At 37.7% G+C, this 12,976-nt stretch overlaps 1 protein-coding gene across 1 annotated transcript; it reads left to right on the forward strand.

Annotated features, from left to right (window-relative positions):
* Nucleotides 1–9,292: 9,292 nt before the first annotated feature.
* On the forward strand, nt 9,293–11,933 carry LOC138829664 (zinc finger protein 268-like). The gene has a single exon (XM_070026134.1). It carries the CDS (start codon nt 9,363–9,365, stop codon nt 11,337–11,339), a length of 1,977 nt encoding a protein of 658 aa, XP_069882235.1. The 5' UTR covers nt 9,293–9,362; the 3' UTR covers nt 11,340–11,933.
* The last annotated feature ends 1,043 nt before the right edge of the window (nt 11,934–12,976 follow it).

Raw genomic sequence — 12,976 nt, forward strand, 5'->3', positions numbered from 1 at the left:
TGGGCCTGTTTAGATGGTTTAACTCATCTTGGTTTAGTTTCGACAAGTCAATATTTGCTAGGAAAAGGTCCATTTCTGCCAAGTTCTCAAACTTATCATAAATGTTTAAGAAGTATTCCTTTGTAATGTTCTGAATCTTGGTTGTTTCTGTGGTGATGTTTCCATTCTCATCTCTGAGTTTATTTATTTGGGTGTGTTCTCTTCTTTTTCTAAGAAGATTTGCTAAGGGTCTGTTAATATTGTTAATTTTTTAGAAGAACCAACTCTTTGTTTTGTTGATTCTTTCTATACTTTATTTGGATTGTAATTCATGTAATTCTGATTTAATTTTTATTATTTCTTTCTGTCTACTGGATTGGGGTTTATCTTGCTGCTCTTTTACAAGGAGACTCAGATGTCTCATTAAATTGTTGATTTCAGATCTCTGCAATTTGTTGATGTAGGAACTCAGATCTCTAAACTTGCCCCTGCGTACTACCTTTGCTGTGTCCCAGAGGAGCTGGTAATTTGTGTGTTCATTTTGGTTGAATATCATGAATATTTGAATGTTCTTTCTAATCTCTTCCGTGACCCACTCGTGATTCAGCAGTGTGTTGTTCAGCCTCCATGTATTACAGGACTTTCTTTGGTGGCTTTTGGTGTGGAGTTCTGATTTTATTCCCTTCTGGTCTAAGAGAATGCAAGGTATTACTTCAATGTTTCTGAATTTGGACAAGTTTGCTTTGTGGTCTAAAATGTGGTCTATTTTGGAAAATGTTCTATGTGCTTCTGAGGAAAACATGTATTCTGATGCTGTTGCGTGAAATATTTGGTAGATGTCTGTTAAATCTAGTTGATCTATGCAGTTGTTAGGATCTGTTAGGTTTCCCTGTTGAGTTTTTGCCGAGTTGATCTATCCAGTGGGGAGAGTGGTGTGTTAAAGTGCCCAACAATTACTGTCTTTGAATCTATGTGGGATTTGAGGGAAAGTAGTGTTTCTTGGATAAATTTGGGTGCTCCGTTGTTTGGTGAATAGATATTTAGAATTGTAATATCCTCCTGAAGGACAGATCCCTTAATTAGTATGTAGCAACCTTCGTTATCTCTTCTCACAAATTTTACTTTGAAGTCTATTTTACCTGGTATTAGGATTGCAACTGCAGCCTGTTTATGGGGGCCGTTTGCTTCTTGTATCTGAATAGGCCTATCTTTTTGCATGTTTGGGAGTTCTCTGCTAGGATCCTGTTAAACAAATTTTCTAGACCATTAACTACTGTCTCTAGGTTCTCCTCTACACCTATTCTCCTCCAATTGGGCCTTCTGATGGTGTCTTCCAAGTGTTGAATAGATCTATCATATTTCTTAGATTTGTCTTGGATGGTTATATGTTCTTTCTCTGTAATATCTAGGTTGTCTTCAGTCCCTAAGATTTGATCTTCTGAATGGTCTAACCTACTGTCAAGATTTTTCTACTTTGTTTTTTTATTTCTTTTCCTTCTAATTGTCAGCTTTGATGGCTTCAAATTCTTTGTTGGAACTTTGTTTTAGATCGTGTATGAAGCACTGGACTTCCTTAATTTGGTATTGTTTATTCACAAATCACTTAGGTGATTGGTTATGGTTTCTGTGGGCTATCATTCCTTCTGTTGGGTTCCATTCAGCATTCCCGTTGTGGTCTCCTTTACTTCTTTCAGTTCTCTGTTAATGGATTCCATGAATGCATTTAGTGATCTTTGTGTATGCTCATCCTTATCTCTCAATTCCTGTATTACTCTTTGCTTAGCTTCCTCAAGTTCATCCAATTCCTGTAGTTCTCCTTGAGTGTTCTCAGCCTGCTCACGCCATTCCTCTTTCCCTTTGACTGATCTCTGCCAGCTCATGGATTCCTTTATTTCTCTTTGAGTGTTCTCAAGGTGTTCAACCAATTCCTGTATCAATTTTTGAGTAGCTTCCTCACGTTCATGATATTCCTGTATTAACCTTTGGTTTGTCTCCTCTCTCTCCGTATCATGCTCACAGAGTCCTTTGCAGGTTTTCAGTCTTTTCATTTACAATGTTTACAAGCAGTGTTTGTAGAGCTATTTGGGAACTCCCCTCTGGATTATTCATTATCTGGTCTGTCAGCTGATTATCCTTAGTGGGAGTTGAGATGCCTGGACTTGCCATTTTTCTTGTGTTTTTCCGGCTTGCTCTGCCCATTAGAGATGAAAGTTAACACCAGTTTTATGCTAGAACACTATCTTAAGGCCAGCATCATCCAAAGTCTGTAGTTGCACAGTCAAAAGTCTGCAGATACAATCTAGTTCAACAGATATACTATTCAACATCAAACAACTGTGTATTCATGGGCTAAGAAGCGCAAAGAAGAATTTGACAAACCAGAAATTATTAGGTTTATTGAGAGATGTGGGTAAAAATAGGAATAGAGGGATGTGGAAAGGCAGAGCTAGAATTAACTAAGTCCTAATCTCAAAGTGGGAAATAGATTGGATAGAATGAAAGTAGAAAGAGCTTAAAAAAGGAGAAAGAGAAAGAAACAAAGAGACAAGAAAAAACAGGAAAATAAAAATTAAAAATTAAACAGTGAAACACTGACTTCAAATTTAAAAACATAATTTCCAAGAAGAAGGTGGATAGAATGATAGAAGTGGAGGGCTAAAGAGACATGAAAAAATGTTTTTAAAAAGCTTAAAATATTATATAGGTATAAAGAGTACTGCTATTAATGAATTGAAGTCTAAGAGGTTTTGAATTCAGTAATAAATTTCTGGATTAAGTTGTACACAATGGGGTATTAGGTCTAGTAATGGACTAAGGGTATATCAGGATAAGCAGAAGAGCAATTGTCACGCAAAGAAAAATGAAAGAGAAGAAAAGGTGAAAAGAATGGGAATGAAAGAAAAAAAGGATCAAAAGGTCAGTAGAGCTAAACAAAAAAAATTTTTTTAAAGAAAAAAAAGCACACAAACTTATACCCCTAAAATAAAAATTATAAGAGGAGGGGAAAAAAAATTAATACAAAACAATTTTTTAAGTTAAAAATTAAAGAAAGTTTTAGACAAACTTTTCAAATTTGGTGCGGGGGAGGATTGTGTGGGGGCGCCAGGGGAGGCTGGGAAGTGATGGGAAGGGGAAACAAAGGAGGAGGCTACAATGCTTGATAAGAAATGTATTCATTATCTTGCCCATGTAATTGTAACCCATCTGTGCAGTATTTTCACAATAAAAACATGAAATTAAAGTTTTAGAAAAAAACTTTTATGAAAGGTACAAAAAAAGACTATTTGATTTTTTTGTGGGGGAAGGTTATGGGAAGATCCCTTGTGTCCTTAACCAGTCTCTTGTTACAGTCTCTGATCCGCTTGCAGTATTTGATTTTCCTGTGGCTTGGTTGGTTTCTTAGGTCAATTTGTTTGAGCAGGCAGAAAACTGCTCTGCTTTACACAGGAGTTTGTGATCCTTCTCCCAGGGCAATTTAATGGGAGGGAGATCTGTTCTGAGTATCACAAAAGATGGAGTTGGCTGTTTCCTCTAGTGTGGAGATGCTGTGAAGAGGCTAGGTTCTGGATAGAGTTGAGGCCTTTCAGCAAACAGTAGCTTTTCCCTGAGGGACTAGCTTCTGAGAGATTCTCTGAGCCCAGCCTGAAGCCATTCTCAGAGTTTATGTTTACTGAATTTCAATTGATTGTCAAGGCTGTTATAGGGAGGGGCAGCCTCTTTCTCTGTTTACCCAGTGAAGAAAGCCACTCCTGGGGCTGGAGCCCTGGCTGGGAGACTTCCCTTTGTGTGGAGCTGAGCCTAGCAGGTCAGGTTAGGTTCCTTTTCAACATAGTTCCTTGTACAAGTCATTGTTACAATGGGCCATCCTGTATTCTTATTTCAGCATTTTATAATTTCTGTTCCCCTCCTCAATTAGAAAAATGTATATACAAGATGCAAGACACCAGAATCAAAGAGAGTGACAACAAGTTTTATGCCATGGCAGAAGAACATACAAAGAAACAAAAAAAAAAAAAAAATCATATAGTACATTATAAGCCCATCAAAAAGAACAGCAAGAAATATCCTTGGGAAGCTTACTAGAGAACTGATTCAGCAATATGAGATACACTTGAAAAATAGTCAGTGAAAAGATATACAAAAACTAAAATTAAGATGCACAGATTAGAGTAATTTGCATTTTTGTTCAGGCTCCGGTGGCCCACACCTGTCATCCTAGCTACTCAGGAGGCTGAGAGCTGAGGATCCTGGTTCAAAGCCAGCCTGGACAGGAAAGTCCATGAGACACTTATCTCCAATAAATCACTCAGAACACCGGAAGTGGCACAGTGGATCAAGTGGTGGAGCATTAGGCTTTAGTTGAAGACCTGAGGGAGAGTGCCCAAGCCTAGAGTTCAAGCCACACAACCGATTAAAAAAAAAAAAAAAAGGAATACTTTGCATTTTTGGTCTATGTGTGTTTGTTACTAATGCTATTTGTAGCTGTATGTTTCCAGCTAAAATGTGGCTTAACGTTTGTTCTTAAATTTTAATTTGTTATTTTAACTGGAAAATAGACACACATGGCACCTATATCTCTGATCCTATTCAGAGAGTCTAAAATTTGATTTTTCCATATTCCTTTTTTCAAACAATTTATTTTATTATTAGGTTTAAGTAGTTGTACAAAGAAGTTGCCATTCTACAAAACAATATGTGAATAGAAGATGTCTGTCACCCATTGCTCCTAAACCACCCCTTCTCTGAATTTTCTTTTTTTGTTGTTTACATTGAGAGAAAGTGATTATTTAAATTTCACATATGTCACAGTATTGTGGAACAGAGATGCTTAGTAGAAGTCAAAAACACATTTTCACCTTCAAGGCAAATTGTCATTGTCATGGTCTATAAAGTTTGTGAATTTTATGAGCTTTGTCAATACAAATCATTCCCTATTCCTTTTGAAGACAGGTCTTGATATGTAGTCCAGCATGCTCTTGAAATTGTTATGGAAGCTAGCCTGGCTGGTCATCCTTTTTGAATTTCCCAAGGTCAGGGTGTTTAGGTATGTTCCATCCTGTGTGGCTACATTACCCATTTTCAATTCAGAGTTCACTGATAGTTCATATGGCTGCGTTGTTCTGCAGCCATCTCTTCCATCCATGTACAGCATGTTTCATTTTCCATGTCTGAAGCTGTATAATCATTAATAGGCAGCTCCTTTTCCTCTCTACCCCAGTCTCTGGAACCATCTTACTTTTTGGCTCTATGACTTTGTTGATCCTTGAAAGCTCAGTAAGGGAAATCATACCATGGCTGTGCTTTTATGACTGCTGTACTTTACTTAGCTTAATGTATTCAAAGATCAACCCTGCTATAAAATGTAGCAAACTTGTCTTGCTTTTCAATGTCTGTTTATTCTTTTACCTGTGTCTGTCTTTTGGTTCTTGTCAGTATTTGCTCTGAAGTGATTCTCTAATACTACTTCTTATCTCTCCTTTCTCTTCTGCTGGGTACAAATCTAGAAATAGAAGTGCTGGACCATATTCCTATGTAATTCTCTATTTAGTTCTTTTTAGCTCTGTCCATACCATCTTTGATTGTTTTACATTCCTGCCAGACATGCAACAAGGTTCAAATTGAATTCACATCCTTTCCAGCCTTTGTTAGACTTTGGAAGGATATTTGTTGTTTTTATTTAAAACTGCCCATAGTAACATATATAAAGTAGTTATTTCTGTAGAATTTTGATTTGAATTCTTCTCCTGACTATTGATACTGAGCTTTGTATATTTCAAGAAATTATTTGTAGATTTGTTTTAAAGTGTCTTCAATCGTTTTCCTTATTTCTAGTTTTTCTGTTCACATGGCACTGAATAATTGAACCCGTGCATTCTAGACTAGCACTCTGGAGTAAGCCACATTTCCAGCCCTAAATCTAGTACCCTCTATTTTGGTACACTTAATTCGTTGGACTGAGGCCTTCCGATTTGCCTGGTAATTGCAATATTTATTGATGCATATGAGTAATCTACATACATTTCTTTAAATAAAGTGATGAGTTTATATATTGGATCTTCATGCATTGTGAATCATGAATATGGTACTATAAGTTTTATTTCAACAAACTATTGCAGAAATATTACATAAAATATATGACCAATATATTCCTTTATACTTACCTACACATTTACCATTTTAGTTTTTTTGTCCTACCTGTATATATATGTGGACTCCTTTTGCTCTTCTCTTGAAGCACTTCTCTTGTAACAGTCTTAAAATGCAGATGTGTAATTAATCAACTCTCTTTCCCTGACCATATCTTCAATCTACATTTTTAGTAGAGTTCCTCTGCCCAATGGATTGTGAATTGAATGTTATTTTCTTTCAATTTCTCACATATATATTTCCCTTTGGTGTCTTAGTCAGCATTCACCTCTGCTATTGCCAAGCATGGCTGGCTTGGCCATTCATCATTTGTAATAGGGTTCAGTGTGGGAGTTCAAAACCTCTCCTCTTAGCCTCTGCAGGCAAATTAGCACTCTTATTTCCTTCCAACTTGTAAATTTGTCTTCTGTATCATTAGATCACATCCCTCTTCTAATTTTTCTCTGTCTTGCTTGTCGTGGTCCTATTTTTCGTTTTTTGTCATCTTGAATGTTCCTTAAGTCTCTATCCATCCTCCATCCTTCCATGAAGGCATATTTAAATGAAAATGTAGTCAGGGAACATGGTATGCCCCTCGCAACTATATTGTGGATTGTAGAAGGTAGGCCAAGTTCACAAAACTTCCTTCTAGCAGTTCTTTTTTACATAGGAAAGAAATATCAGGGTATCTATGACCATAATTCAGTATTTAGCACTGAAACTACAAAATAGTTAACATAGGATATTTATATATGGGAAGTAAAGCAGATCTTATAAGGGCCAATCCATCATTAGCTACGTTCTTAAGTACTGTTACTGCCTTTAACATTTATGTAGACACTTACTTTTCATGAATCAGTAAGGTGCTATGTATTCCTTGTGATGTCCTAAATGTGTTGTAATTGCTTATGAGATACCGTGTGTGTGTGTGTGTGTGTGTGTGTGTGTGTGTGTGTGTGCGCATGCGTGTCTGTTGGTTGGTTGTGAGGTTTGATTTCTGGACCTGAGCACTGTCCCTGAATTCTTCCCCTCAAGGCTAGTGCTCTACCACATGAGCCATAGCACCAGTTCTGCTTTTCTCCTGGTGATTAATTGGGGATGAGTCCCACAGACCTTCCTGACTTGGGCTAATTACTTGATTCAAATGTGCCATTACAGAAGCTGGTGTCATTTGATGATGTGGCTGTGGACTTCAGCTGGGAGGAGTGGCAAGACTTGGATCATGCTCAGAGGACCCTGCATAGAGATGTAATGCTGGAGACCTACAGCAACCTCTTGTCTTTAGGTAAGCAAAAGTCATTTGAACATGCGAGATCAAAGGCTGTTTTCTTTTTTAAGTAGATATATAAATATTTATGTTGTTTCGGGTGATGATTCCACTCCGTGGGAATATAAAATTCCTGTCCATTTTTTCCACTTCATTATGTAATTGGAGACAATTTTATTCCCATTCATCAAGAAACCCAATCAGCACTTGGACCCAAAATCTAAACTGCATTCCACTAATACAAAGAAGACTGTCATCCTAAACTTGGGTTGATTTCTGTACGTGCAAATATAGTCTAGAATAGAAAGTACATCACTATTTGAAGTATGATCTGAAAATCACTAGTTGAAAGTGGTTATTTGTAATCAACCCTGATCCTGGGTGCAGTGGCTAACACCTGTAATCTTAGCTTCTCTGGAGGCAGAAATGTGAGGATGTTGGTTTGAAGCCTGCAACTGCAGAAAAGTGACCATGAGGCTTTTATCTCCAAATCTCCTCACAATCTACAAATGTAGCTGGGACTGAAACTAGCAGAATGCTAGCTTTGAGCAAAAGAGCTGAGTTCAAGGCACACAATTGGCAAAATAAGTTGAAAGCTGGGGAATATCAACGAGGGAGTGGATAAGAAATGAGAAACAAGGTTTAGGAGCAAGTTTGTGAACATGATGTCTAAGACCTTACAGTAATGATGACCCAGCCTACCAATAGTTCTTCTCTACTTGTTAATAACAGGACACTGTGTTCCTAAACCTAAATTGATTGCCAAGCTGGAGCAAGGGTCAGAACCATGGATAAGAGAAGCCTCAGACAAAAATCTCACAGGTGAGATAAAGCATCTTGCATGGTAGTTTTGTAGCCAGAGTCCACTTGGTAAGTTTAATGAGCTGTACTGAGCAATAATGTTCCTAGTTCCCTGAGTCATGTGTGGCAGAGAACTAGGTGATCCTTTGTCTTCAGGACATGACAATCAAGAATTTACATGGAGACAAACTGATTTGGCTGTCCCAGTATAGTTAAAGTGAGCAATTTTCTTTTTCTTTGTAGAAATCATTCTTAAACAGAAAAAGGAAATGAGAAATGTTGAAAATGATGTCTCATTTTCATTGAAACAAGGCCTATGCAGGTATGAGGAAATGAGGAGTATGCCAGGACTGCTATCCTGTGAAGAGGAAAATTGCTTCTTGGTGATGGTGGAAGTGAGTGAGATTCAGAAGCAAAGCTTTTGGTTCATAGGGGATGACTACCTGGGTGGTGAGCTGCAATATCTTTGGTCTTTAATGGTTGTGAAGGAGCAGGAGTGTTAGAAAAGGAAATTTGATGAGAATTTGACTAAGGGTGAGGGAAACCAATTTTAAAAATGCCACCAATCCCTAAAGTAATTCTTAGTGAGAAGTTAGAACTGAAGAGATGGAGGTATAAATCCTTACTCTCAGGAACCTTCCATGCTTAGCGGAAAGGCCAAGGGATGTATCAAACACCCTAATGGTCCCTAAATCTAGACAGTATTTCTGTTCCTCACCTAATGGTTGAGAAGCAAAGCAGCAAAATGTATAAATTATTTCCACAAATTAAAAGAAAAATAATAGCTATTCGCTTAGGACCAAACCTCGAGGGTATTAAAGGCAAATGTTTAGTACTCAGCTTATAACTAATAGTGTGTAGATGAATCATTTGAGTAATTAATTCCTTGAGAAAAACTGAAACAGAAAAACATTATTTACCATTGTAAAATGTCAGTGCTACTTTCTTAACTAATACATATCAGAGAAAAGCTTATATTCTGCATCAAAGAGTTCCTGCTTTGATCTTTTAAAATCTCGTAACAGTTAGGATGCACGGAAATGCCTTTACTGTTACATTAAGGAATCTTGAGGTCTCATTTCTGTTTTTGTCTGTCTTTCTATATCTCATTGTAGATGTCCAAGAAAAGGAGTACAGGACTAAGACCTGTCAGGAGAATCCCTATGATTGTCTGTCTGAAGTCGGAGTCATGAATATTAACACAGGGGAGAAAAATGTGAAATTAATAACAACTTTTAATTTGAGATCAAAACCTAAGTCAGAGCTGATTAGGAATAATGGGAACTCCTTAGGGATAAGGACAGAGGAGTTCAGGCAGTGTCAGAACATGCTTCTCCATGGCGAGTCTAATGGGATATGTGCTGCTTATAGTCCTGGAGTATCTCCTGTAGTTAAAGAATCTAACCAATGTGGACATTCTTTCACCCGGAAGACATACCTTACTGTCCATCAGAGAACACACACAGGAGAGAAACCTTATGAATGTAATGTGTGTGGAAAGTCTTTCAGCCGTAAGGCACACCTTACTGTCCATCTGACAAAACACACAGGAGAGAAACCTTATGAATGTAATGTGTGTGGAAAGTCTTTCAGCCGAAAGACAACCCTTAATGTCCATCTGACAACACACACGGGAGAGAAACCTTATGAATGTAACCTGTGTGGAAAGTCTTTCACTCGGAAGGCACAGCTTACTGTCCATCAGCTAACACACACAGGAGAGAAACCTCATGAATGTAATGTGTGTGGAAAGTCTTTCAGCCAGAAGGCACACCTCACTGTCCATCGGACAACACACACAGGAGAGAAACCTTATGAATGTAACCTGTGTGGAAAGTCATTCAGCCTGAAGTCATACCTCACTGTCCATCAGAAAACACACACAGGAGAGAAGCCTTATGAATGTATCCAGTGTGGGAAGTCTTTCACCCAGAAGACAAACCTTACTGCTCACGAGCGAACACACACAGGTGAGAAACCTTATGAATGTAACCTGTGTGGAAAGTCTTTCATGCGGAAGTCAAAACTTACATATCATCACAGAATACACATAGGAGATAAACCTTATGAATGTAATGTGTGTGGAAAGTCTTTCATCCAGAAGGCACACCTTACTGTCCATCAGACAACACACACAAGAGAGAAACCTTATGAATGTAATGTGTGTGGAAAGTCCTTCATCCGGAAGGCAAACCTTACTTTTCATCAGAAAATTCACACAAGAAAGACACTTTATGAATGTAACAAGTGTGGAAAATCTTTTCACTTGAAGGCATACCTTACTGTCCATCAGAGAACACACACAGGAGAGAAACCTTATGAATGTAACAAATGTGGGAAGTCTTTCACCCAGAAGACAACCCTTAATGTCCATCAGACAACACACACAGGAGTGAAACCATACAAATGTAATATATGTGGAAAGTCTTTCACCCAGAAGGCACAAATTAAAATCCATCAGACAACACACACAGGAGAGAAACCTTATCAGTGTAATGTGTGTAGAAAGTCTTTCACCCAGAAAGGAAACCTTAGGATCCATCAGACAACACATACAGGAGAGAGACCTTATGAATGTAGCAGGTGTGGAAAGGTTTTTGCCCGGAAAACATGCCTTACTATCCATGAGACAATATACACGGGAGAGAAACCTTATGAATGTAATGTGTGTAGAAAGTCTTTCGCCATGAAGTCACAACTTACTGCCCATCAGGCAACACATACAGGACAGAGACCTTATGAATGTAGGAGGTGTGGAAAGTCTTTCACCAAGAAAATTGGCCTTACTGTCCATGAGAGAAAACACACAGGAGAAAAACCTTATGGATGTAGCTGGTGTGGAAAGTCTTTCATCCGGAAGTCGATCCTTAAATCACATCAGATAATACACACAGGAGAGAAACCTTATGAATGTATGGAGTGTGGAAAGTCTTTCAGGTGGAAGGCAGCACTTAACATCCATCAGATAATGCACACAGGAGAGAAACCTTATGAATGTAACAGCTGTGGAAAGTCTTTCACCAGGAAGGTATACCTTTCTGACCATCAGAGAACACACACAGGAGAGAAACCTTTTGAATGTGACCTGTGTGGAAAGTCATTCAGCCACAGGGGAAACCTTACTGTCCATCGGAGAACACACAGGAGTAAAACTTTAGGAATGTAACAGCTGTGGAAAGAGTTTCACACAGAAGTCAACCCTTATTTTTCATCAGAGAGCACAACACAAGAGAGAAGCCTTATGACTGCAACAAATGTGGAAAGAACCGTCCACAGGAGGCCACAGCCTAGCATATAAGAAAATTCACCCAAATTAGAAATCTCTAGTATGTAACAAGTAGGGAAAGTCTTTCATTTGGAAGAGAAGTCAGTTTGCAATAGAGAACCCACACAGGATACAAACCTTATCAAGGTAGAAATGTGGAATTCTTCAACCAGAAGTCACAGCTCAGGGTTCATCATTTAACACACACACACATGAGAAATCATAGCAATGTAAAACATGTAGAAAGTTTTTCAAAAAAGTTCTAAGTACTCTCAGTCATTCTTCCCTAAATGTCCATCTTCTAAAATTTCTCAAGTTCCATTTCTAACATTCTCTATTGGGAGATCTACAAGAAGATGATTATGTCTAATTTCCTGTTTCATGAAATTCTAGGATGATATTTACCTTTTTCCTTTTATTTTGCTGTTAGTTTCATTTGAACTCATGGCCCTTTACTTCCCTTTGGCTTTTATTCTCAAGCTTAGCACTCTACCCTTTGTGCCACATCTCTAATTTTGAGGTTGTTGTATTTAGTATCATGAATCCTATCATTGGGAAGCAGTCTACTTTCTTCAAAGGTGTTTACAAAACTTATGTAAGTAAAACTGAAATGTTATAAATTAGGAAAATAAGTAGTTTCATAGAATCTATAAAGAAATTGAGTGATTTAATGGAATTTTGTAACGTTTAAAAATGAGAAATATTTGAGAATTATAGATGAGTAATAAAGTTGATTTAGTAAATACTTATTTTATGTGGTGAAATTCAATAAAAGTGACATAGAATCCATTCAGATTTCTTGTGGGAAACAATTTTCAAATTTTTCTGTAAACCTAGAATACCTTCTAAAACATCAGTCTCTTCACCCCTGGAAATGAACAGTTCTATAATTTTTATAGAGCTGGTAGTATTTGTCATATATTCATATAGTCTTTCACAACAGAATAGACAAAATACATACTTTAAGGGATAGAGGTATGGCTTAGTTGTTAGAGCATTAGTAAGTGAGCAAAGTATCATGTACTGGCTTTGAGTCCCATTCTTGGAGCTAAAGAAAACAAAAAAGAATATACACTTAACATTCCACAATCCCATGTGTAAAAACAGAATTCAGAAGCCCCACATGAACATGTCTCCATAGCAACAGCTTATGAGGACTTTAGAGACATACTTGAGAATGTCCCAATGGTTCATAAATGTGAACCTCTTGGCTTTGAGTGACAGATTACAAGGGACGCATTCATCAGCAGCTCACCAGGGTGATTACATTGTGTGTGTGTGGGTATGCATATCTATGTATGTAAATATACATATATGTCACTACAAATTCATCCAGTCACCTGAATCCATCCATAACCCTCCACAGCACTATTCATTATGTCAGATGTTTTCCACAATCATTGGCTCTACTAACCAGCTCATCTCAGGTGCAGTCATGGTGCAACAGAACACAGACCCATATCAGGACCTAAATACAGGCACATAAAGGAGGAAACTCCTTTACTATATGATCAAGTCCTCAAAGGAGGGATAGCATT

This window comes from Dipodomys merriami, unplaced genomic scaffold (genome assembly GCF_024711535.1).
Source record: "Dipodomys merriami isolate MVZ:Mamm:240054 unplaced genomic scaffold, mDipMer1.0.p SCAF_175, whole genome shotgun sequence".
In the NCBI taxonomy this organism is placed as follows: Eukaryota; Metazoa; Chordata; class Mammalia; order Rodentia; family Heteromyidae; genus Dipodomys; species Dipodomys merriami.